This window comes from Amblyraja radiata, chromosome 21, assembly GCF_010909765.2.
Source record: "Amblyraja radiata isolate CabotCenter1 chromosome 21, sAmbRad1.1.pri, whole genome shotgun sequence".
NCBI lineage: Eukaryota > Metazoa > Chordata > Chondrichthyes > Rajiformes > Rajidae > Amblyraja > Amblyraja radiata.
In genome coordinates, this window is record NC_045976.1 from 14,265,263 (window position 1) to 14,291,280 (window position 26,018).

At 42.7% G+C, this 26,018-nt stretch overlaps 1 protein-coding gene across 5 annotated transcripts in view; it reads right to left on the bottom strand.

Moving 5' to 3' along the window:
* Positions 1-26,018, bottom strand: part of cpne8 (copine 8) — a 213,452-nt gene that overhangs the window by 28,809 nt on the left and 158,625 nt on the right. For all 5 annotated transcript variants that reach the window (XR_004415211.1, XM_033039602.1, XM_033039601.1 and 2 more), the window contains 4 exons: positions 21,225-21,286; positions 17,857-17,903; positions 13,218-13,399; positions 8,408-8,535 (listed from right to left, as the gene is read on the bottom strand). Coding sequence is in view for 4 of the 5 variants with exons in the window: in XM_033039602.1 (XP_032895493.1) it covers positions 8,408-8,535; positions 13,218-13,399; positions 17,857-17,903; positions 21,225-21,286 (419 nt within the window). In the remaining variant the exon portion in view is untranslated. The remainder of the gene's footprint in view (positions 1-8,407; positions 8,536-13,217; positions 13,400-17,856; positions 17,904-21,224; positions 21,287-26,018) is intronic.

Consider the following 26,018-nt stretch of genomic DNA (forward strand, 5'->3'; position numbering starts at 1 on the left):
GACGAGGACGTCGACAAGGTTCTAGAAGCAACTGTGAAGGGAGACGTGGACCGAAGGCTGCGGACGATGACGACAATCATCATCAGCCTATCTGTGCAAAGGTTTGGAGAAGTGGAGAAGAAGCCGGCCAGAACACCTTTAACCACAGCAGCCAGGAATCCATCGGGAATCCTGGCGACTGCGCAGGACTGGCAGCTTTCCGTAGACCTGGTGAAACAGGTGAAGTTTCCACAGCACATTGCCACGACCACCCTGAGGTCAGATATCCTCCTGGTCTCAGAGGTGACCAAAAACAGTCTTGTTGGAACTGACTGTGCCGTGGGAGGACCGTCTGGAGGAGGCCCACGAGAGGAAGATGGCCAAATATGAAGAACTGGTCATAGACTGCCGCAAGCAGGGCTGGAAGGCAAGGTGTATGCCCATCGAGGTTGGCTGCAGAGGTTTTGCAGGGCAATCGCTCTACAAAGCCTTGAGTGCACTGGGCATCAACGGAGTGGCAAGGAGAAGGGCCATCAAGAACACCACAGAGGCAGCGGAGAAGGCCTCGAGATGGCTCTGGATCAGGAGAGGAGGTCCATAGGGAGGAGCGAATGCCACCTGAACACAAGTCGTGGTCTGATCAACCACGGCTGGGTCGCCTGGGTGAGGGTGTCTGATGTTGAAAGACCCAAAACAACCAATGACCCCAGGTTACATCACTGATGATGTGTTCAGGAGCATCTATCGATGTATTTGTATCAATCTGGAATAAAATAGGTTCCAAATTATGCAACTAAGTACAACAGGCCCACTGCAAATATGACAAAGAAAAACCTCTAAATTATTCTGGAGACAAGAGAATGCAGATGTTGGAATCTGGATCAAATTCAAAGCTGCTAACATAACTCAGTAGGCTGAGCGGCATCAGCAGAGGAAAATGCACAGTGAACAGGTTATATGGACCACTACTGCGCCTCCTTTATTTCCTGCACTTCTGCTTTCACCCTGTCTCCCCCAGGCAGAAAAGGGACAGAGCTCCCCACGTTCTTAGCTTTCATCCCACCAGGCTCCGGAGCCAACACATCAATCTTCGTTGTTTCCACCAGCTACAATGTAATCCCACCAACAGTCATATTGTCCCCTCAGATCTCTGCACCGATTACTCTCTTCGTGATTCCCAGGTTTGCTCATCCCTCCTTCCCCAGGCACATTCTCCTTGCAATGTCGAAGGTGTAACACCAAGTGGCTCAGTGGTAGAGTTGCTGCCTTACAGCACCAGAGACCTGGGTTCGATTCTGACTACGACTGGTTGTCTGTATGAAGTTTGTACATTCTCCCTGTGATCTGCGTGGATCTCCAGTTTCCTCCCACACTCCAAAGACGCACAGGCTTGTCGGGTATTGGCTTGGTATAATTGTAAATTGTCCATAGTGTGTATAGGAACGTATTAGTGTGTGGGGTTCGCTGGTCAGCATGATGAGGTGGACCGAATGGTCTGTTTCTACGCTGTATGTAAACTATACCTCCTTCATCACCACCATCCAGCAATCTACAAAGCCCTTCCAGGTAAGGCAGGGAAACGCATGTACCTCCTCCAATTACTATCCAAGGAACCAGACTTCCCAACATAAGATCCATCCTCGAGATCAACTGTAATTTCTAAATGGCATGGCAAGAGCGCTAATGGCTACAGGGAACATGGTGTAGGCTTTGCTGTTTCCAACAGACCATTGCAGTCACTGGAGACCCATGCATCATATTCTGAACACCTGGTGGGATTCATCAACATCATCTACATATGCACCAACTCTTCGTGCCATAGCCGAAGACAAGGACCAATTCTACAATTCCTCACCTGGATCCACCTATCACTTGCCAGCTCTTGTCCCAGCCCTTCCCCTCACATCTTTATACCAGCCAGCTCCTCTCCATTCTCTCAGTCCAAAAGAGGGATTGAAATCCAAGACAATGATTGTCCATTAACCTCTACAGATGTTGCTTGATCCACTGAGTTTCTCCAACAGCTATTTTTTTTTTTGCTTTTAATATATCCCTGCAGCTTTGGATAGACAACCAAACCCCAGAATTGTGATAAACGCAAGATTTCCACCAGGGGCGCCGGGGCGATGGCTGCCCTGCCGGCAGTCTGTTAGTTTTTACATTCTTTTGTTATATTTTAGTGTGTTAAAAGTTTGTTTTAATGTTCTCCGGTTTGTTTTATGTGGGGTAGGGGGGAGGGGATCGGGGGAAACTTTTTTTTTCAGATTCTTACCTTGCAGGAGATGTGATTAATTTTTGGATCACATTCTCCGGGCGCTCTGCGGCCTACCATCGATGGAGCTGGAAGCCTCCTCGGACTGTCGTGAGCCCCACCGTGGGGCGCGGACTTAACATCAGAGCTGATCCCTGGCCTGGGATCGCTCCCACCGTGGCCTGCGGACTTACCATCAAGCTCGCAGTTAGGAGAGGCTGAGTCGGGAGCTCCAACGTCGCAGAAGGTTCGACCAGCCCCGACGCGAGGTTGGATCATCCAGCGCGGGGGAGCTGACATCCTCTCGATGCGGGAGCTGAACGCCTCGACGCAAAGGGCCCGAACGCCGCCGGCTACGGGAGTCACGATCGTCTCGTCAAGGGGGGCTCGAGGCCCACGACCGAGGAAGAACTAAGGGAAGGGACTTGAACTTTATTTCGCCTTCCATCACAGTGAGGAATGTGTAGCAGTCACTGTGGTGGATGTTCATGTTAATATGTGTTTTTGAGTGATCTGATGCTTTTAATTGTACGACTGACCTGGCCAATGAAATTCCTCGTATGTTGCAAAACATACTTGGTGAATAAAGTGCGATTCTGATTCTGATTCTGATTAGATGGACAACCAGAAAAAAATAACTATCAATAAAGATTTTATTTGGTGCAAAGAAAATGCCATTTTAAATTAAATGAATGCAATCGTGGACTATGTTTCTAATGATATTCTATATGTCGTATTAATAATTTGAAACCAAGAAATTATATATTAAAAGATAACAATAGATATATTACTTGCACTTTCAAATACTGAGAATGTGAGATTTTAGTTGGTAGCATTAACACATTTGTGATATTTCATATTCTTTGCCTTTCACTTCAGAAGGCGTTCAATTCAAGCTGCAGTAGTTATTGTTGCCTGTTTTTTTCTTGTGTGTGTATACCAGACTGCAAAAATATGGAAACTGCAGACATGTTTTGCACAGCTTTAAGAGATATGAAATGATAATATTTCCCTCCCATTAAATCCCGAAAATCTAAATAGAGTTAAAAGCTAAATCCATCGTAAATTGCTATGCCGCATCAATGTCAGTAAATAATTAAAGAATGCTGTTGAAATTCATAGATGAGTCCAGAAATTAAACTAGCCCTTTAGCACCCCACCTCCCATGTAAACTCTGAATATGATGTCAATCTAAACTAATCCCATCCTCCTGCATATGGTTCTTATCCCACTATTCCCAACTATACAAATGCCTTTGAAATGTTGCAATTGGATCTGCTTCTACCACCTCTCCACCACCCTTGTGAAATGTTAAGGGGCTGTCCCACTTGGGCGACCTAATCCGCGAGTTCTGGTGAGTTTCCCCTTAATTCATACCCACAGCATGGTCGACATGGGGTCGTAGGAGGTCTTTGTAAGTCTCCTTCATGCTCGAGAGTGGTCCCCGCGTACTCGAGGTCTCAGCTAGGTCGCGGCGTATTTTACAACAAGTTGAAAAATGCCCGCGAGTAAAAAAAGGTCGTCATGGAAAAAAATCGATACTTTTTTTACTCATAGGTATAGTCGGAGTAGGTCGGCATGTTAGTCGTAGGTAATCGAGAGTAGTCAAAGGTAGTCTTAGATAGTCTTCATCATAGTCGAAGGGAGGTTGAAGGAGATCGAAGGAGGTCATAGGTCGTCTTCACTTTCCACCATTTGGTGTACAATTTTCCCGAAATTAGTCGAAGCTAGTCTTCAACATAGTCGAAGGAGGTAAAAGAAGGTCTTCTACATAGTCAAAGGAGGTCTTTAACATGTCATTTTTTCGCTCTCCTAAACTATTTTAAACTCTCCAATTAGGTCGCCCAAGTGGGACACCCCCTTTAGATGTTGCACTTTGGGAGATCAAATGTAACAAGATAGTATATAGTCAATGGCAAGATGCTTAACAACAGGATGTACAGAGGGATCTTGGGGTCCAAGTCCATAGCTCCTTCTAAGTAGCAACACAACTTCAGCCAAACTCGTCCATGCCGACCAAGATGCTCCATTTAAGCCAGTCCCATTTGCCCAAATTTGGCCCATATCTTTCTAAACCTTTAATATCCATGTACTTGTCCAAGTGTCTTTTATATACTGTTATAGTATTTGCCTATAAATCCTCCTCTGGCAGCTCGTTCCAAATACCCACCCTGCTTGGAGTAAAAATGTTGCCCCTCAAAATTGTATTAAATCGTGTCCCTCTCATTTGGTCTATTGTTGATTTCCCCACACTGGGTAAAATACTCTGTGCACTCACCCCATTTTTTCCACCTCATGAATTTATACACTTATCATACATAATTAATAACATGAAATAAGTCATTTTTAGGAAATGAATCATAACTTGAAAGTAAACATCCATAATATAACTGAGGACAAAAGGTAGACACAACATGCTGGAGTAACGCAGTGTTTCAGGCAGCATCTCTGGAGAACATGGATAGATGACGTTTTGGGTCGAGACCCTTCCTCAGAATGATTACCGGGGGGTTAGGAAAGAAGCGGGAAGAGGGGAGAGGCAGGACAGAGCATGGCTGATAATAGATGGACACAGGTGAAGGTTTTTTTGCATGGCAGATTATTGGACCAAGGCCAGAGATGAAAGACAAGTGCAAGTCTAAAAGGATAAAAAAGAGTTGGAAATTGCGAAACTCTGGCAAAGAAAAATAATGTAGATGGTGGAAGAGATGCAGGTGGAGAGGGAGGTGAGAAACCGGTGCAAAGTCTGCCAGGGTTCAGGGGAAGGGAGTGGGGAAGGGGGGAATGGGGGAAAGAAAGGGAGTTCTTGGGGGAGAAAGGGGAGGCAGGGGGGTGTGGGGGAGGGGGGGGGGAGGCGTTTGTGGATTAATTACTTAAAATTGGAGAGTTCAATGTTCATACCATTGGGTTGTAAGCTTCCAATGCAGAATATGAGGTGCTGCTCCACCAGTTTGCATGTGGCCTCACTGGCAATGGAGGCGGCTCAGGACAGAAAGGTCAGGATGGGAATGGGAAGAGGATTTAATATGGTTTGCAACTGGGATATCCAGCAGGCCTTGGCAAACCAAGCACAAGTTTTCAGCAAAACAGTGGCTGAGTCTACGCTTGGTCTCGCTGATGTACAGGTGGCTACATTGGGAACGCCAGATGCAGTAGACGAGGTTATAGGAAATGTACGTAAACTTCTGTATCACTCGGAAGGGCAGCTGCGATCCCTGGATGAAATATCAGCAAAACCAAATGTAGACTCTGCAATCGCTTTGCTGAATATCAGTGAGATCAAGCCTAGAATAGGCCTTTGTAAAACAATTTACATATCGAAGTAATCCCCCCCACCCGTGTTCACCTATTACTGGCCATACTCTGTCCTGCCCCTCTTCTCTTCCAGCTTCTTATTCTCCCTCTGCATCAGCCTGAGGAAGAGTCGCCACCCAAAACATCACCTAGCCATCTTCTCCAGAGATGCTGCCTGAACCACTGAAATACTCCAGCATTTTGTGTCTTTCTGTGGTAAACCTGCATCTGCAATTCTTTGTTAGAAACATAGAAACATAGAAATTAGGTGCAGGAGTAGGCCATTCGGCCCTTCGAGCCTGCACCGCCATTCAATATGATCATGGCTGATCATCCAACTCAGTATCCCGTACCTGCCTTCTCTCCATACCCTCTGATCCCTTTAGCCACAAGGGCCACATCTAACTCCCTCTTAAATATAGCCAATGAACTGGCCTCGACTACCCTCTGTGGCAGGGAGTTCCAGAGATTCACCACTCTCTGTGTGAAAAAAGTTCTTCTCATCTCGGTTTTAAAGGATTTCCCCCTTATCCTTAAGCTATGACCCCTTGTCCTGGACTTCCCCAACATCGGGAGCAATCTTCCTGCATCTAGCCTGTCCAACCCCTTAAGAATTTTGTAAGTTTCTATAAGATCCCCTCTCAATCTCCTAAATTCTAGAGAGTATAAACCAAGTCTATCCAGTCTTTCTTCATAAGACAGTCCTGACATCCCAGGAATCAGTCTGGTGAACCTTCTCTGCACTCCCTCTATGGCAATAATGTCCTTCCTCAGATTTGGAGACCAAAACTGTACGCAATACTCCAGGTGTGGTCTCACCAAGACCCTGTACAACTGCAGTAGAACCTCCCTGCTCCTATACTCAAATCCTTTTGCTATGAAAGCTAACATACCATTCGCTTTCTTCACTGCCTGCTGCACCTGCATGCCCACTTTCAATGACTGGTGTACCATGACACCCAGGTCTCGCTGCATCTCCCCTTTTCCTAGTCGGCCACCATTTAGATAATAGTCTGCTTTCCTGTTTTTGCCACCAAAATGGATAACCTCACATTTATCCACATTATACTGCATCTGCCAAACATTTGCCCACTCACCCAGCCTATCCAAGTCACCTTGCAGTCTCCTAGCATCCTCCTCACAGCTAACACTGCCCCCCAGCTTAGTGTCATCCGCAAACTTGGAGATATTGCCTTCAATTCCCTCATCCAGATCATTAATATATATTGTAAATAGCTGGGGTCCCAGCACTGAGCCTTGCGGTACCCCACTAGTCACTGCCTGCCATTGTGAAAAGGACCCGTTTACTCCTACTCTTTGCTTCCTGTTTGCCAGCCAGTTCTCTATCCACATCAATACTGAACCCCCAATGCCGTGTGCTTTAAGTTTGTAAACTAATCTCTTATGTGGGACCTTGTCGAAAGCCTTCTGGAAGTCCAGATACACCACATCCACTGGTTCTCCCCTATCCACGCTACTAGTTACATCCTCGAAAAATTCTATAAGATTCGTCAGACATGATTTACCTTTTGTAAATCCATGCTGACTTTGTCCAATGATTTCACCACTTTCCAAATGTGCTGCTATCCCATCTTTAATAACTGACTCTAGCAGTTTCCCCACTACCGATGTTAGACTAACTGGTCTGTAATTCCCTGTTTTCTCTCTCCCTCCCTTCTTAAAAAGTGGGGTTACGTTTGCTATTACGTTTGTTATTACATGAGAACAAAAGAAGATGGAAAGAGAGGAACACAATTACTTATTAATCAAACAACTTTTATGATCTGGGAGTAAATTGCATCACAAACATATCTGAGTACTTATACATTTTTAGTTTCACAGTTAAAAATCGGCCTTTTTAGCTTAGTTTAGTTTAGAGATACATGGGAACTGGGATGTGGAGGCTGATGGGGTGAAAGGTGAGGAATCGGGGAACTCTATCCTTGTCCCTTCTGGGGAGGAAGGAGAGTGAGAGAATGATGGGACACAGAAGACGTGGGTGAGGGATACATCTATGACAGCTGAGGGGTGGCCACTGTAGATCTGCTCGAGCAAATACTAACACACAGCCTCAAAAAGGCTGGTAGCATCATCAAGGACCCACACCATCCTGGTCACACACTCATCTCTCCGCTGCCTTCAGGTAAAAGGTACAGGAGCCTGAAATCTGCAACAACCAGGTTCAGGAATAGCCACTTCCCCACAGCCATCAGACTATTAAACTCAACTCAAACAAAATCTGAACTTTAATTAGCCTACTGCACTTTATATGCTTATTTATGTGTGTATATATATATATATATTCAATGGTATATGGACACACTGATCTGTTCTGTATTATTTATACCTGCAATATTCTGTTGTGCTGAAGCAAAGCAAGAATTTCATTGTCCTATCTGGGGCACATGACAATGAATTCTCTTGAATCTTGAATACACACCATTTGGATAGATAACCCAGTCCGGGTTTTACCATACAGTCACCATATATTACTAACGATTCCAGACACTAGCGGTTAGTCGGGATGTAGTCACAGTGGTGACAACTTGTAGTGTAACTTTATTATATGCTAATAAACTTGTTGGATCGCTACTTGGAGTATTTGTTAATAGCTCTAGAGCCACAATTACAAAAGGAAGAAGATATCTCAGAGCGATCTGAAACTATCATCATCAAAATTACAATACCTGTGGCATTCCTACATATTAAAGATGAATTTCATCATTCCGCAAACACCCCATGAAAGAACAAGGGAGAAGGAAGATTAACAATACATATTGTGAAATTTAGTCAACCATGATTAAATACACTTGTGAACACACCTTGCAATTTACTCCCAGTAATGTTGACATGTTATCCTTTATGTATAAATGCCTGAAGTACCTTGCTACGTGATTAATTACTGGAGCAAAGTTGGTTGGTCCGTATAGTTGCACAGACTTTAGGCTCTGGTAGTAAGCTTCCATGACCCCTTCAATTCCTTGGCAATATGGGTTATGAGGGTTTCCATTCTGTTAAAAAAAAAAAGTGAGGAAATTAAAAAAAATTACAGGTAATGAATCACTGATCAGTTACAATTTTATGTTGCAATACATTCAGAAAAACATGTCTTTTGAAGAGAGAGAGAGAGAGAGCGAGAGAGCGAGAGAGAGAGAGAGAGAGAGAGAGAGAGAGAGGGAGAGAGAGAGAGAGAGAGAGAGAGAGAGAGAGAGAGAGAGAGAGAGAGAGAGAGAGCGCACAAGGGAGACAGAGACCATGCAAGAGAGAGAAAGGCCCTAAATTGGCACAAAGCTGATTTTGCCCGCATTAGGTGAGTCTTTTTGTTGGTAAGGAGGCCATTGGCAAGTGTGAGGCTTTAAAAAGTGAAACAGCAAGAGTACAGGGACAGCATTTACCTGTTAAGGGTGAAGGGCAAGGCTGACAATGTTAGAGAAACCTGCTTGACAAGACATGTTGGAGTACATTTAGGAAAGCAATTAGGAAGGCAAAGAGTGGACATGGAGTGGAGATAGACAAAAGTACTGGAGAAACTCTTGTTGCAGCAGCATCTATGCATCTATGGAGCGAAGGAAATAGGCAACGTTTCAGGCCGATACCCTTGGAGCTGGCAAGCAAGATGAATAAAACTCCAAAGAGATACATATTGTTGGAATAAATTAATGGGTCAGGCAGCATCTCTGCAGAATTTTCTCCAGAGATGCTGCCTGACCCGTTGAGTTACTGCAGCAGTTTGTGGCTCTTCTTTTGTAAACCAGCATCTGCAGTTCCTTGTGTCGACAAAACTCCCAGTATACTACAGGTATATTAAGAGTTAAAGGGTCACTGGGGAAAGAATGTATCCCCTTAATGATCTACACAGCCATTGTTGTGAAGAACCACAAGAAATGGGGAGATAGTAAATAAATACTTATCTACTTTTTAGAAAATAGAGAAGATCAAGGAAGCTAAAGAATTGAGGCCTAGGTGTGATGTCTTTGATCACCAACAAATTACCAGCGAGTAGGTGATGGTAGTTTTAAAGAGAAGTATGGTGGATAAATCACCAAAGTACATCCTCAGACCTCGTGGGAAGCCAAGGAGGAAATTACGGAGGCCTTTACAGAGATATTTAGCCACAGGTGAAGTTCTGGGAAACTGGAGGGTGGCTAATGTTGCATCATTATTGAAGAAGGGCAGTAAGGACAAGCAAGAGAACTACAGCAGGCTGGTGAGCCTGTCTTTAGTGGTGGGTAAGTTGTTGGAGGGAATTCTTAGGAACAGAATCTACTGACATTTGGATAGGCATGGACTGATTAGGGCAGTCAGCAAGTAGAAAATCATCTCTCACAAGTTAAACGACACCAAGACTATAACATAAGCACACCGTAGCCATCAGGACATAGACCAACAAGACTGAGGCAAAGAATTACAATGCATAGAAAATTCTTGACATAATTATCTGTCCCAATACTTGTGTTGAAAATTAAACTGCTAATAGTACCTTAGTAGGTACTAAAGTATGGAATCTTCATAAAAATTTCCAGCACCTCAAGACTGGCCTTTTCTTTCAGTCCTCCCACATTGGCAATTGGGTGAGAAAATTTCCAAGATGCTTGAACTTGTTTGTTTGTTTGATGAGCATATCCCAAGTCAAACATGAATTAGGATCTAATATCTAGGATGATGATCTAAAGTCGATGACTATTTTAAGCAAATACAACAGTATTCACTTCCCAAAATAAAAATCTCCAAAGAGGTACTTTTTTAACAAGGTTAAAAAAAGGTAAACATTTTTGATTCGATAATTATCTGAAAAGGTAGAAGGCAGTGAAGAGAAATATAGGGAATATTTTCTGTTTATACATTCCTCGCTTTATGCCTCTTTAAGTTTGAACATGGTGCCAAAGACACAGAAAGGTGTGGGAAAGGAATAGAAATCTACAACATTTGGGGCGGCATGGTGGCGCAGCGGTAGGGTTGCTGCCATACAGCATCAGAGACCTGGGTTCGATCCTGACTAAGGGTGCTGTCTGTACAGAGTTTGTGCATTCTGCCTGTGATCATGTGGGTTTTCTCCGGATGCTCCAGTTTCCTTCCACACTCCAAAGACTTACAGATTTGTAGGTTAATTGGCTTTGGGAAAATTGTAAGGTGTCCCTAAGAGTGGGCAAATGCATGGCAGATGCAGTATAATGTGGATAAATGTGAGGTTATCCACTTTGGTGGCAAAAACAGGAAAGTAGGTTATTATCTGAATGGTGGCCGATTAGGAAAGGGGGAGATGCAACGAGACCTGGGTGTCATGGTACACCAGTCAATTAAAAGTAGGCATGCAGGTGCAGCAGGCAGTGAAGAAGACAAATGGTATTTTAGCATTCATAGCAAAAGGATTTGAGTATAGGAGCAGGGAGGTTCTACTGCAGTTGTACAGGGTCTTGGTGAGACCACACCTGGAGTATTGTGTACAGTTTTGGTCTCTAAATCTGAGGAAAGACATTCTTGCCATAGAGGGAGTACAGAGAAGGTTCACCAGACTGATTCCTGGGATGTCAGGACTTTCATATGAAGAAAGACTGGATAGACTCGGCTTGTACTCGCTAGAATTTAGAAGATTGAGGTGGGATCTTATAGAAACTTACAAAATTCTTAAGGGGTTGGACAGGCTAGATGCAGGAAGATTGTTCCCGATGTTCGGGAAGTCCAGGACAAATGGGTCACAGTTTAAGGATAAAGGGGAAATCTTTTAGGACCGAGATGAGAAAAACATTTTTCACACAGAGAGTGGTGAATCTCTGGAACTCTCTGCCACAGAAGGTAGTTGAGGCCAGTTCATTGGCTATATTTAAGAGGGAGTTAGATGTGGCCCTTGTGGCTAAAGCGATCAAGGGGTATGGAGAGAATGCAGGTACAGGATACTGAGTTGGATGATCAGCCATGATCATATTGAATGGCGGTGCAGGCTCGAAGGGCTGAATGGCCTACTCCTGCACCTATTTTCTATGTTTCTAATATGTTTGGATAGTGTTAGTGTGCGAGGATTGCTAGTCGGCATAGAATCGGTGGGCCGAAGGGCATGTTTCCATGCTGTATCTCTAAACTAAACTAAATTACTAAGAATGACAGTGTGGATGGACAGACACAGTCAATAATATTGAACTTGGGAAGTGGTGAGATCATGTGTTTTCATTTAGAGAAAGTCAAATCAGAATAAAGTCTTCAATGTGCCAAGTTTGAAGCAGTAGATGGGATGAGGAATAAAGATGTTTTGCTTAAACCCGAGGGCGATGTACAGGAAGTGATGTTTCAATTCTATAGAACCTCAATGAACTCGATCGTGTTCAGTTATGGGAAGTGAACCACAGGCCTTTGCGAGTTTAAATCACCTGCTCTGCTTGCTATTGAATTTCAGCAAAGAATCTTCATTAACACATGGGAGAGTATTATTTTTCCCATGCAGATCCTGACCTGTGAAGTTTACTCAGTGTCATATAACACAGAACAAGGTCCTTCAGCCCATCGAATCCATGCTATCCATCAAGGTGATTGTTTTTAGCAGATACTGCAGCAAATATTCATAGTTCAAACGAAAATCTCCAATACAAAAATCACATGAATTTTAAATCATGCAATTACATCGATGACGATTTTGAAATGTAATTCAATCCTGGGAGAAGTGCTCCATTGGTCACAGACCTCCAGCCTGAATATGGTCGTCTCACCACAGCCCTCTGTCTTCATTTACCATGGGGGACTTTATCAAATGCCAACATCCACTGCCGTACCTTCATCAATCACCTCTATCACCTCCTCAAAAACCTTGATCAAGTTAGTAAGACACAACCTGCTGTATACAAAGGCATAACTGCCTCTAATTAACCCTTTTGTTCCCCAACACTCACCAGGGATCACCAGGCTATAATTTCTTGTTTCTCTCTACATCCCTTCGAAAACAAAGGAATAACATAACCCAAAACGCCACCTATTCCTTTTTTCCAGAGATGCTGCCTGGCCTGTTGAGTTATTCCAGCTTTTTGTGTTCCGTTTAAACCAGCATCTGCAGTTCCTTCCTACACAAAAACATTAGCTACTATTCAGTCCTCTGGGACATCGCCTGTTACTAGAGAAGATGCAAAGATCGTTGTCAAGTCTTCTGGAATCTCCTCCTTTGCCTCTCTCAATGACCTGGGATAGATTCCATCAGGTCCTGGGGATTTAGCTACCTTAATACTCTTCAAGGAGTCAACACCTCCTTCTTAATCTCAAAGTGCCCTTGCATATTAGTATTCTCCTCACTGACCTCACAGTCCTCCGTGTCCTACACCTTGGTGAAAACTGATGTAAAGTACTCATTTAGTACCTTGCCTACATCCCCAGACTCCAAGCACAAATTCCCTCCTTTATCCTTGAACAGTCCTACCTTCTCCCTAGTTATCTTCTTATTTTTATACGTATGAAAAGCTTTGGGATTTTTTTAAACTTTGTTTAAATTTGCACTGTAGGCAATCCAATGGATTATCATATTCATTTTCAGACTAATGACATTGAATCAACATTAAGTTTTGTTAGTCTAATCAAAACTTTACAGATAACTGTGAACAAGTTTAAAAAAAACCCCACATAATATTCATAAAAACAATTTAGGCCAATTATTGTGTTAATAGTCCTCAACACGCATTTACTGTACCTGAAGAAAATATGCAATTATATATCTCACCAAAGCAAATTCGTGTGAAATTTTTCCATCTGGAGGCAATTTGGCACCAAATCCTAATGCTGGGAACATCTTGTCACTGTCATAGTCCTGAATAATTTCGCCTACAGCTTTCAAAGCCATGGCATAAGTATTAAGTTGATAAGGATTCATATAATGTAGAGAGGTTGGTTGAGCAGGATGGCCTGAAACAAAAATAGTTAAAAATGTAACACAATCTCACATCAAAAGTGATACCAAAGTAATCAAAGCAAAATTGAATTTCAACAATCTCAACTGCACCAAATTGGTGCTGCTCAATGCCAAGAATCATCTAAAAATGTGTTAAATTAAGATTTTCCTATATTTGAGTTGGAAGCCACATTCACAATCCAGTTATTGCCTGGAATCGTACCTTATGGACCACCCTCATGCAGTCCACTGAAAGACAAGTCCATGAGGTTAAGGTTACTCTCTCTGTGGCAAACCATACAGTCTTCCATGGAGGCAAGGGAAAGAGAGAGGTGGAAATAGAATGTAAAATTCTCGTCATGAGGAAATTCAGATGGGTGACGGGGAAATATTTATACAAGGGAAATGTTAAACGATGCAGTGCGGCGTATGAAGCAGCTTGATTGACCCAGAGATTGAAGGTGGCAACATCTGATACAGAAATGCTACGATTGTTATCTCTAGTCTTTGTATAAAAGGACAACATGGAGAGATCAATTCCGGTGAGGATGAGAAAATAGAAAAGACGTTGCGGGAGGAGTTAGAGGCAAGAAGTATTCCAAGTTTCCTGCAATAATAACCTGAGGCAGAATGAATTTGTGAATATAAACCAATAAAAACTTTCCAGTTAAAAGATATTTTGATTTATATATTTTTAATCTTCATTAGTACAATGTCGTCTTTACTGGCAAGAATTGAATTTGTTAGAGTCATTGAGACATACAGCATGGAAACAGGCCCTTCAACACTACTTGCCCACAACGACCAACTTGTCCAATCTACACTGGTCCCATCTGCCTGCATTTGGCCAATATCCCTCTAAACCTATCCTATCCATGTACCTGTCCAAATGTTTTTTTAAACATTGTGATAGTACCTGCCTCAACTACTCCTCCGGCAGTTTGTTTCTGGCGCCAGGGAGCCAACACACCATCCTGGAGTCTCTAATACTGTCACAGAATCTCCTATTTTCACCCTTAACTAAAGAATCACCTATCACAGGAATTTCCAATTTCCAGAATACAAGAATTTCCATCCACTCCCAGAAGGGAAACATGCTCTGAGGACTCAAGCAAGCCAATGGCAGACAAAACGGAGCATGTTTCTGTTCCCAGACAATGTTTTCCAGTGCATGAATCAATGGTTATATGAAGAGAGGTGATTTTTTCCCTATAATTTGTTATTTTAAGTTTGAAGAAATGCTTCAACCAATTGGACTTATTGAGGGGGTAAGGAAATTGTTTGTGCTTCATTGCATAAATAAAAATGTGTGACTGACACTCCAACAAACTGCTGATGCTGGAAACACTCAGGCGGTATTCAGTCAGAGAATAGCAATGGGTCAAATGAAACAAGAATGGTCCTCAACCTTGTATGTTAATGTTATTTTATTTTCCACAAATGCTGACTGGCACACTGAATGTTTTCAGTATTTCCTATTTTTATGCAAAATGGATAGTATAGTTTTTAATTCCAATTAAAATTCCAATTTTTTTTTTAAAAGACTCATGCACTCTTTCATTCATACACAACAATGGACCTAGTTTTACAGAGTAATTCCTTCCACTGCCTTGCATAGATTCCTTCCACTGCCTTGCATAGATGAGATCACGCAGCTTCAATATTGTCAATCTCGTCTGCAGATGTCAGTGGCAGAAATGGATCGATTAAGATTTCAAATATTGCTGGTGAGAAGCCTGGGTTTGCACATTATTGTCAGGTGCTGAACACATAAAGAGAATTTTACCTTGTCATGATTTAATTGTTATGCCATCTAAACTAAATGTTACACCTCTTTACTACATATCTAAAAGCCTCTTGAACAGTATTATTTACCACCACCTTCAGCACCTCTGGCAGCGCATACCAAGCAGCCATTGCTATATGTGTAAAATATTTGCCCAGCGCATCTCCCTTAAACTTTCTCTCTCTCACTTTAAAGCTATGCCCTCTGGTCTTTGATTTTCACCCTGGTTCTTACTGTTTACCCTATCTTTGCCTGTCATCATTTAATAAACTTCCATCAGGTCTTCCCTCAGCCTTCGACGTTCTAGAGAAAACAATCCAAGATTGTCCAACCTCTCCTTGTAGTTAATACCCTCAAATCCAGACAGCATCCTGATCAACTTCTACTGCACCCTCTCTAAAGCCTTTACTCCCTTCCTGGAATAGGGTGACCAGAACTGAACATAGAACTCAAAAATAAGCCTAAACAAAATTCAATAAAGCTGCAACGTGACTTCCCTACTCTTATACTCAATGTTCCGACTGACGAATCTTATGCCTTCTTTACCACGTTACCTACTTGCGTTGTTACTTTCAGGGAGTTATGGATCCCTCTGAACATCAGTATTGTTAAAGATCCTGCCAACTATATACCTGCGCCTTACGTTTGACCTCCTACACCACCCTGCACACCCATCTCTCCTGTGAGCCCCCCTCCTCAACTTACGGTACCTCCCCAGAGACCCAACCCCACTCTGCCTTCCTCAAACCGTGTCAGACCCCAGCCCCAATCCAGGCTTCTTTCTCTGGTAAGGTATCAGGTAGGACTGGTTTAGAGGGATATGAGCCAAACGCAGGCAGGCGGGACAAGTGTAGATGGGGTATGTCAGTCGGCATGGGCAAGTTGGGCCAAAGGGCCTGTTTCCATGCTGTATGACTCCATGAGTCCACAACCCCCAATGGCGCACCCGTCTCCATTCCCCAACATTCCTCCTACTCATTGACTCCCCTTGCCAGTCTTCTATCCTCTCTGAACCTTTTCATTTCTAACTCCTGGCCGACATCAACCATTTTGATATCTTCTTTCCCCTTATATATTCCAATCTCACCCTCACCGTATGCTCAGCTATCCACTCACCCAGTAACAATCCTAATATTGTCATCATACCCGCTGACCAGGATTGTACCCTTGTAGCCTGGCAGGCTGACCTCTACTGCGCTGAAGCCAGCCCTTGGGTACCTCCTCAAAACTATCCCTTGAACATGAGCCCATAGATCAAAGCCAAACCATCAGCTCTCAAACTGTCACCAATCTCATGGCATCCATCGATCTACCCTCCAAAGCCTCCAACCTTGTAGTTCTCCAAAGTTGCACAGCCTGTTTCTATCTCCTTCACAAAATCCTCAAGCAAAACACCCTTACAGACCCTTTATCTCTGCCTGTTCCTGCCCCACCTAATGCCTCCAAATACCCTGATTCTATCTTATTCCCCCTTAACCAGTGCCTTGCAGCTGACATCTGAAATACCTAGGTGGGTGGCATGGTGGCACAGCAGTAGAGTTACTGTCTCACAGCGCATGAGACCTCGGGTGCTGTCTGTACGGAGTTTGTACGTTATCCCTGTGACCGTGTGGGTTTTTTCCGGGTGCTCTGGTTGCCTCCCACATTCCAAAGATGTGTAGGTTAATTGGCTTCTGTAAATTGTTCCCAGTGTATAGGATAGAACTAGTGCACTGGTGGTTGCTGGCCGATGTGGACTCAGTGGTCCAGAGGGCCCATTTCCACAAACTAAAGACAAAACCAAACTAAAGTAAACAACCTCACACGCCACAACACTTTAATTACTTTTAATTCGTAGGCCTCATCACCTCATTTTTACCATGGATCTCCTTTTACACATCCATTTCACATCCAGAAGGCTTCTTCTCCTTGAAGAGAGATCCAATCAGTTCCCCTCTATTAGCACACTGCTCCACCCTGTCCTCACTCTTAATAACTTCTCTTTTGACTCCTTTCACTTTCTTCAATTCAAAGGAGTAGCCATGGGCACTCACATGGACCTCAGCATTGTGTTGTAGGTTTGTACCCCTGCGCACCTCTGCACTAATCCCCAACTCCATCTCCGCAACATCTATGTGTTGGTGGTTCATCGACGCACAGGCACATGAGTGATATTTAGTTTGCCAGGATCTTTATTCATGTGAAGTACTGCAGGGGCAGATGACTGGTCAACATGCAACAAATGCTTTTCACTGTAACTCGGCACGTGTAAATAAACTAATCTAACTATGGGTTCTTCATGCTCATTAACAACTATCTTAGCACCTGGATTACACAAATTTGTCACTACCTCCGTACTCCAACAAAGTATTCCTTTCCATCTACAATCTATTAGGCGATAATCAGAGTGGTTGTCTCCTTTCTATTTTTACCTCTTAGGGATATTTTAAGAAATAATTGTCTTTCAACAGAAAAATCACATTACTGCAAATGAATGCCACAATAAAAAGATACCTTCTCTGGTACCAAATGCTTAGATCATTTTTGAAATAACAATAATTTCTATCATACTACATTAATCATGCATTGTCGGTGTATTGCAACATTGCTGGTGAGGTTAAAGAATAAACCTTTCTAATATGTAATTGACCGATTTATTTTTAAATAGAAAAACTATTTAGTGAATATCAGGATCATCTGACTTACCATTGGATGCAGTAAAATCTATGGCCACTGTAAAGTTGATTTGTGTCCTAAAAAAAAAGCAAACATTTCTTAAATTATATTAAAATTCTTACGCTAAAATTGCCCAGTAAACTATTTTTTCATTAAGCGACCTTTATAATACAAATTGTGAAGGAATAAAATGAATAATATTCACATTTAAAAAAAAACTAATGGACTGATATCCCTTGACTTATCAAGAACACTTTGATAAATTCTTGAAACACACCTCTATAGTTTAAGCTAAACAAAGTAATCAGCATTTGATATTATTCAGTGTTTAAGAGATTTATCATGTTATTATTAGACTTTTACCAGATGGTGTAACTGTTACCTTGTATAATGTGAGAAATATGTAGAAAATCTCATATTTCACTGAATAATGATAAATAAAAAAAAAATCACAATAGCGCGATAAAATGAGGGATTAGTTGTTTCTCCTAGCATCTTTATAGTTTAAAATAAAAGCTCAATATAATAATATAAGAGCACAATTTTATCTCTTGCGTGTAAAACCTGTCTGCGGGCCTTTTGTTTCTATCCATGTACAATTGCTCATCGATATAATTTGAACTTATTTGGGTGGCAAATCCTTAGAAGCCTCTCCAACAGTTGCCCACATTCTCCTGCTGTTTACAGGCTTTTCTGTCAGAATTTTAAATGGAATACAAATGACAAAATTGCAGAAACTAATCTATTTTGTATGAGGTGGGAAATAGCAATACTCAGCGTGATGGCGTTAAACCAAAGATAAAAGCCTTGAAAGCCTTCTGTTATTGAATAGCTGCATGCATTAAGACATCTTTAAAACATTTTTCATGTATTCACAGAGGACGCCAGGCAGAGTACATGGCATGTGAGCTCCAGGGCATGTCACAGCCATTCCCTGCTTCATTTCCTGGCAAGTGCGGCAGAGTTGCTGCCTTACAGAGTTTTCACCGCCGGACACCTGGGTTCGATCCCGACTACGGGGGGCTGTCTGCAGTTTGCACGCTCTCTCCGACGTTTTCTCCGAGATCGTCGGTTTCCTCCTACACTCTAAAGACGTACAAGTTTGTAGGTTAATTGGATTGGTATAAGTGTAAAATTGTCCCTAGTGTGTGTAGGATAGCGTTAATGTGCTGGTCGGTGCGGACTCGGTGGGCCGAAGGGCCTGTTTCCGCGCTGTATCTCTAAACTAAACGAAAAGTGCACTAACAAAACATGGAAAGGAGACAAATTTGAGCCTGTGAGTTTGAAAAAAAGGGCAGGATAAATATGAAAACAATTGTAGGGGGGGAAAAAAAAAGACATGGCTGAACTTCCCACAGAAGTCAGGAGAAAATCCTGAAATGAGATCAGAAAATATTCTGGCACAAAAGATAATCACATTGAGCAAATCTATATGCATACAATAATTTAACGATGAATGACCATCTTGATTCAAATTATGGCCAATTTTGTTTGAGGATTTAACAGTAAGAAAAATCACGAGAGTTCTGTTGTATGCTAATTGGCCATCAGCCCACGTGCAATGCAGTCAGTGGCATATTCCATGTGCTGTTCCTCCATATTCATGAAAGAATAATTTTATATGCAGTGCTAAGCCCAGATTGATTGTTGGGAAAAAAAAATCCTTAATGTTCAGCAACTCGTATTTGCTTCTTATGCCGCTGTTCCTTATGTGTAGTTGTTGCAGTGCTGGTTTCTGGCCAGCTTGTGCTGAAACCATATGAGATTTAAGCATTAAAGCATTAAAGCATTAAACCCGAGTAAATTACCTGGAGGGCAAGCATGAAAATGTCACATTCACGGTCTAAATCCCTCATGTTATTAGTGTTGGCTCATAGGTCAGAGAAGAACAACAACAAAAGACCAAGTAATATCAGAAATCAAATAGGTTTTGAAATCATGCCAGATGAATTATGTTACTTTCTTCTTAAATCACGAAGGTTTTAATGGTAATTTTAATCCGATACTTTTCCTATAAAGTATAATTATGGCAAAAATATTGGTAAAAATTTAATTCTTGGTTGGAGGTGACATTATTCCACAATAACCATTCAATTTAATAACTATTTCAACTCCCAGTGGTCATGTCCATATACCGGGCAATTATGCAACCAAGTCCAATGGGAAGTCATGATGAAAAGACAAATAAAAGACATAGCAAAAGGAATACAACACAAAACTTGCGAAACACAATAAATCTAAAAAACATAAAAGGCAAATAAAGTAGGAAAGTAAAATATACTTTATAATAAGAAAATATTCAAAACATGCACTAGGCAACCATTTACACAAAGAAAAACTGGATTAACATAGTACAGATACACCACCGATTTAGTCTGGACAAAATTACGATCAGATGTCCCGCTAATAATATGGTGCCTAGGCCGTGTGAAGCCGCCGATCTTGATGTGGGCTCGCGTTTCCGCAGCTCGTGTTTCTGTGCTGTGAGCTGCCGACCGTTGCCATTCCAGCACTTATTTGACCCACCCGGTCCTCTGCCCCAGCTGGACTGCGCCTCCGAGACCGGCAATGCCACTTGAAAAAAAATTTGTTCCTAAATCTCCGAATACCCTGCCAAGTTTCCGATTGGTGGGTTGAATTTGCCCCCTGTGGCCGGGGCTCTGGAACTCCAGCCCCGCCGAAGCCAGCTGATCTGTTCCCAGAGCCGACTTCCGAGGCTGGTATCTCGGTCCCCCGGCGACCATTCCAGTACTGTTCGATTCCTCGCGGAGGCCCACGTTAAACGGCGAGGGCAACAGGCATTGCTGAACCCGGGATTGATTGCACCCTGCGGCAGCAGACACATTCACGAGTCACAGCCCCCTGCGGGCTCCACCAACCCTTTATCCGACTCCGAAAAATGTGTTACCCAAAAGGAATAAGTACTTTGGTTCTGTCTTCTAAGGAAGACACAAACAATCTCCCAGAAATACTTGGGAAGATCTAGCAGGAGGGAGGAACTGAAGGGAATCCAGGTTAGCCAGGAAATGGTGTTAGGTAAACTGTTGGGACTGAAGGCAGATAAATCACCTGGGCCTGATGGTCTGCATCCCAGAGTACTCTTGTTATTGTTCCAGTTGTTATTGGGTAAGTTCACATCTGACTCGTTTAAGCACCAGTTGATCAAAGTTCAGAATCAGCATGCGCCAGTCAGGAGGGAGAGGGGCAGATGATGAAGCTTGGCATGTAAATTTGGTCAATTGGATGGTTAGCTTATAATGGTTGGATCATTCATGATTTATACTGGCAGTAATCTGATATTCATGGATTATCCTAATTTAAACACAAACTGTGATCTTGTTTTATATTTAAGACGTGCACTTAATGCCAGATCTAAACAGAAAAACAGAAGCACTCACCCTCCTCTGATGTAGTCAAGGAAAGTGCTCTCTGTTTCAACTACAAAGGAGAGCAATGTAACCTAGGAAAAAAAAGAGATGTATTTGTTCTATTTCAACAAAAAAGTCCAAAAAAAAATCAATGAAGCAAGGCAACAATTTAAACAAGCAATTTTATATGTATTCCAAATACAATACAGAAAGATTGTAAAGCGATGACCTAAGATATGTTTAAGAAAGAACTGCAGATGCTGGAAAAATCGAAGGTAGACAAAAATGCTGGAGAAACTAAGCGGGTGAGGCAGCACCTATGGGGCGAAGGAATAGGTGAAGTTTCGGGTCGAGACGCTTCTTCAGATTGATGTGGGGGGAGGGGCAGGCAGGAAGAAGAAAGGAAGCCCTAGCTATGCCTGCCTCTTTATAGGGTACGTCGAACAATCCTTGTTCGAGGTGTACCGTGACCCTATCCCCGAACTCTACCTCCGCTATATTGACGACTGCGTTGATGCTACCTCCTGCACCCATGCAGAACTTACTGACTTCATCCATTTCACCACTAACTTCCATCCAGCACTCAAAATCACCTGGACCATTTACGACATCTCCCTACCGTTTCTAGACCTCACTATCTCCATCACAGGTGACAGGCTACTGACCGACATCTGACCGACTACTGAGACTGACCACTGACTCCCATGGCTATTTGGATCACACTTCTTCCCACCCTGCTCCTGTAAGGACTCTATCCCCTGCTCCCAATTCCTCCGTCTATGCCGCATCTGCACCAGGGCATCGGAGATGTTCTCATTCTTTAGGGAACGGGGTTCCCCTCTTCGACTACAGATGAGGCTCTCACCAGGGTCTCTTCTATACCCTGTAGCTCCACTCTCACTCCCCATCCCCCCCACTCATAACAAGGACAGAGTCCCCCTTGTCCTCACCTTCCACCCTACCAGCCATCACATACAACAGATAATCCTCCAACATTTTCATCACCTCCAACGTGACCCCACCACTGGCCACATCTTCCCATCTCCTCCCCTTTTGGCTTTCCGCAGAGACCACTCTCTCCGTAACTCCCTTGTCAATTCGTCCCTTCCCACCCAAAGCACCCCCCTCCCTTGGTACTTTCCCTTGCAACCGCAGGAAATGCCACACATGTCGCTTTACCTCCCCCCTCGACTCCAAGGACCCAAGCAGTCTTTCCAGGTGAGGCAGAGGTTCACCTGCACCTCCTCCAACCTCATCTATTGCATCCGCTGTTCTAGGTGTCAGCTGCTTTACATCGGTGACACCAAGCGCAGGTTTGGCAATCGCTTCGCCCAACACCTCCGCTCAGTTCGCATTAACCAACCTGATCTCCTGGTAGCTCAGCACTTCAACTCCCCCTCCCATTCCGAAATCCAACCTTTCTGTCTTGGGCCTCCTCCATGGCCAGAGTGAGGCCCACCGTAAATTGGAGGAACAGCACCTCATATTTCGCTTGGGTAGTTTAAACCCAAACGGTATGAACATTGACCTCCAATTTCAGGTAGTCCTTGCTTTCTCCTCCCTTCCCCTCACCTTTCCAGCTCTCCCACAGCCTACTGTCACAGCCTCTTCCTTTCTGCTTCCCCCCCCCCCCCCCCCCCCACATCAGTCTGAAGAAGGGTCTCGACCAGAAACGTCACCTATTCCTTCGCTCCATAGATGCTGCCTCACCCACTGAGTTTCTCCAGCATTTTTGTCTACCTAAGATATGTTCTTATTTTACTCTATTTTTCCAAGAAGAGTTTGAATACTAATTTACCCTGAGTTCTCATAAGCTGTTCCTAACGCAGTATTACAAATACCTGGAATTCATTTGGAATTATACACCATTAAAGTCACTATCCATCTGCCCAGGTTCAACCTGGTTTCCACCTTGATTCGACTGAGAACTTCTGCCTTTCTCTGTGGAAAACATTGGGCTAAGGATGTTGTATTCTTTCTTTGTGCCAGGTTGAAACTGACCTTAATCAGGAGATGATGAAGAGGGAACCACTCTGATATTTGTTCAATTGAAGTAAATGGAAAAGAAAGGGAAACCAGTGGGAAGTAGAACATTTACACTCACATACTGCCTTTCATGGGGTGGGAGATTGCAACCTTCACGTGGTCCACCCTGTTTCGACTATTGCAATCAACCCGAAGTGCGCAAACAAAAGATCAAATAGAACAAGTTGTCCTACAACTTTAGGCTGTGCACGCCACACACAAGACGTGCCTTCCATGATCTCAGGATAACTCAAAATGTTTTGCAGTCAGTTAAGCACTTACAAGGTTTGTCATCATAGACAAAATCAATAATATGGCAGGCAACTATCCAGGTGTCTTTATTTAATATACATCCAAAAGACAGAATCTCTGACAGTGTGCACTGAAGTGTCCGCCTGAATGAACTATTAAGTCTCTATAATATTATGTGACAGGGCGTTAACAATGAAGCAAAGCAGAAAAAACAACAGACGAGGAATGAAATTGACTGTTGATCACTCTGGCCACACTCTCATTTCACTGTTACCATCAGGAAAAAGGTACAGGAGCCGGAAAATAGTGATAATCAGGTTCTAGGGCAGTAACCATCAGGCTTTTACACTAATCACTACCTCAGAAGCTATGATCTTCTACGGACTTTGCTTTTGGTTGCACTATGGACTTCAATTTTACACCATTATGGTTGTCTTGTGTTATTGCTTATTTTATATTTATTCATATGCTATTGAGTTAATGGGCTTGTTAGGATATAGCGAGTAAGGATTTCATTGTTCCTTTGTCAGTACATAAGACAATGAAGCACTCCTGACTTGCTTTGTTCATTCTTCTGATTTATAAGGCAACAAATATTCACACACTCCTTTCCTCCCCTGCTGCATTAGTAGTCCTTGTTAAGTATCTACCTGGACAGAACATCATCCAAAATGTCTCCTCGCCATAATAAATATTAATTAGGTGAATATTTAACATTAGTCAGTCTGGTTACCTGAATGTTCAGCAAGAAAACAGTTCATAAACATATCCTTTCAGCCAAGCACACCATGTCCAACTCAGTAACACAAAAATAATCTTCATCACAAGAAAATACACTAACCTTTGGTCAACAAATATTAAGGAGAAACTCAGCGAGTGAGGCAGCATCTATGGAGAGAAGGAAATAGACAACGTTTTGGGCCGAAACCCTTCTTCAGACGGTGAAATCTCCTCAAGGTATTACCATAGATGCTGCCTCACCTGCTGAGTTTCTCCAGCATTTTTGTCCACTTTCGATTTTCCAGCATCTCAGTTCCTTCTTAAACATTAACCTTTATTCTGTTTTAAATGCCTTGGACTTGAAATATGCATATTTGTTTTCCCTTTATCCCTGTTACTTTGCATGCAAGGGCTGTTATAATGTGTTGCAGGTAAACATGTTTCATGCAAGCGGGGTGAAGACAACAGTTTCAATGATGCATTTCACACTCACACGTGTAAAGTTTATCCACAGGAGCTACAGTGCCCTCCATAATGGTTGGGACAAAGACCCATCATTTATTTATTTGCCTCTGTACTCCACAAATTGAGATTTCTACTAGAAAAAATCACATGTGGTTCAAGTGCACATTGTCAGATTTTATTGTTGTATAAAGCATTTTTATACATTTTGGTTTCACCATGTAGAAATTACAGCTGTGTTTATACATAGTCCCCCCATTTCAGGGCACCATAATGTAAGGGACACATGGTTTCACAGGTGTTTGTAATTGCTCAGGTGTGTTAAATGCCTCCTTAATGCAGGTATAAGATAGTTCCCAGCACATAGTCTTTCCTCCAGTCTTTCCATTACCTTTGGAAACTTTTATTGCTGTTTATCAACATGAGGACCAAAGTTGTGCCAATGAAAGTCAAAGAAGCCATTATGAGACTGAGAAACAAGAATAAAACTGTTAGGGACATCAGTCAAACCTTAGGCTTACCGAAATCAACTGTTTGCAACATCATTAAGGAGAAAGAGAGCACTGGTGAGCATACTAATCGCAAAGGGACCGGCAGGCAAGGAAGACCTCCATAGCTGATAAATGACAGAAGAATTCTTGTTATAATAAAGAAAAATCCCCAAACACCTGTCCAACAGATCAAAAACACCTTTCAGGAGTCAAGTGTGGATTTGTCAATGACCACTATCCGGAGAAGACTTCATCAGCAAAAGTACAGAGGCTACACTGCAAGATGCAAACCACTGGCTAGCGCAAAAATAGAATGGCCAGGTTACATTTTGCCAAAAGTACTTAAAAGAGAAACCACAGTTCTGGGAAAAAAAGGTCTTGTGAACCGTGTCTTGATGACGATTAACTTATATCAGAGTGATGGCAAGAGCAAAGTATGGAGGAGAGAAAAGAACTGCCCAAGATCCAAAACATACCACCTAATCTGTGAAACACAGTGGTGTGGGTGTTATGGCCTGGGAATGTATGGCTGCTGATGGTACTGGCTCACTTATCATTGATGATACAACTGCTGATGGTAGTAGCATAATGAATTTTGAAGTGTTTCAACACACCCTATCTGCTCAAGTTCAAACAAATGCTTCAAAACGCATTGGCCGCTGGTTCATTCTACAGCAAGACAATGATCCCAAAGCAAAAGCAACAAAGGAGTTTTTCAAAGCTAAAAAATGGTCAATTTTTAAGTGGCCAAGTCAATCACCCGATCTGAACACAATTGGGCATGCCTTTTATATGATGAAGAGAAAACTGAAGGGGACTAGCCTCCAATACAATCAAGCTAAAGATGGCTGCAATACAGGCCTGGCAGAGCATC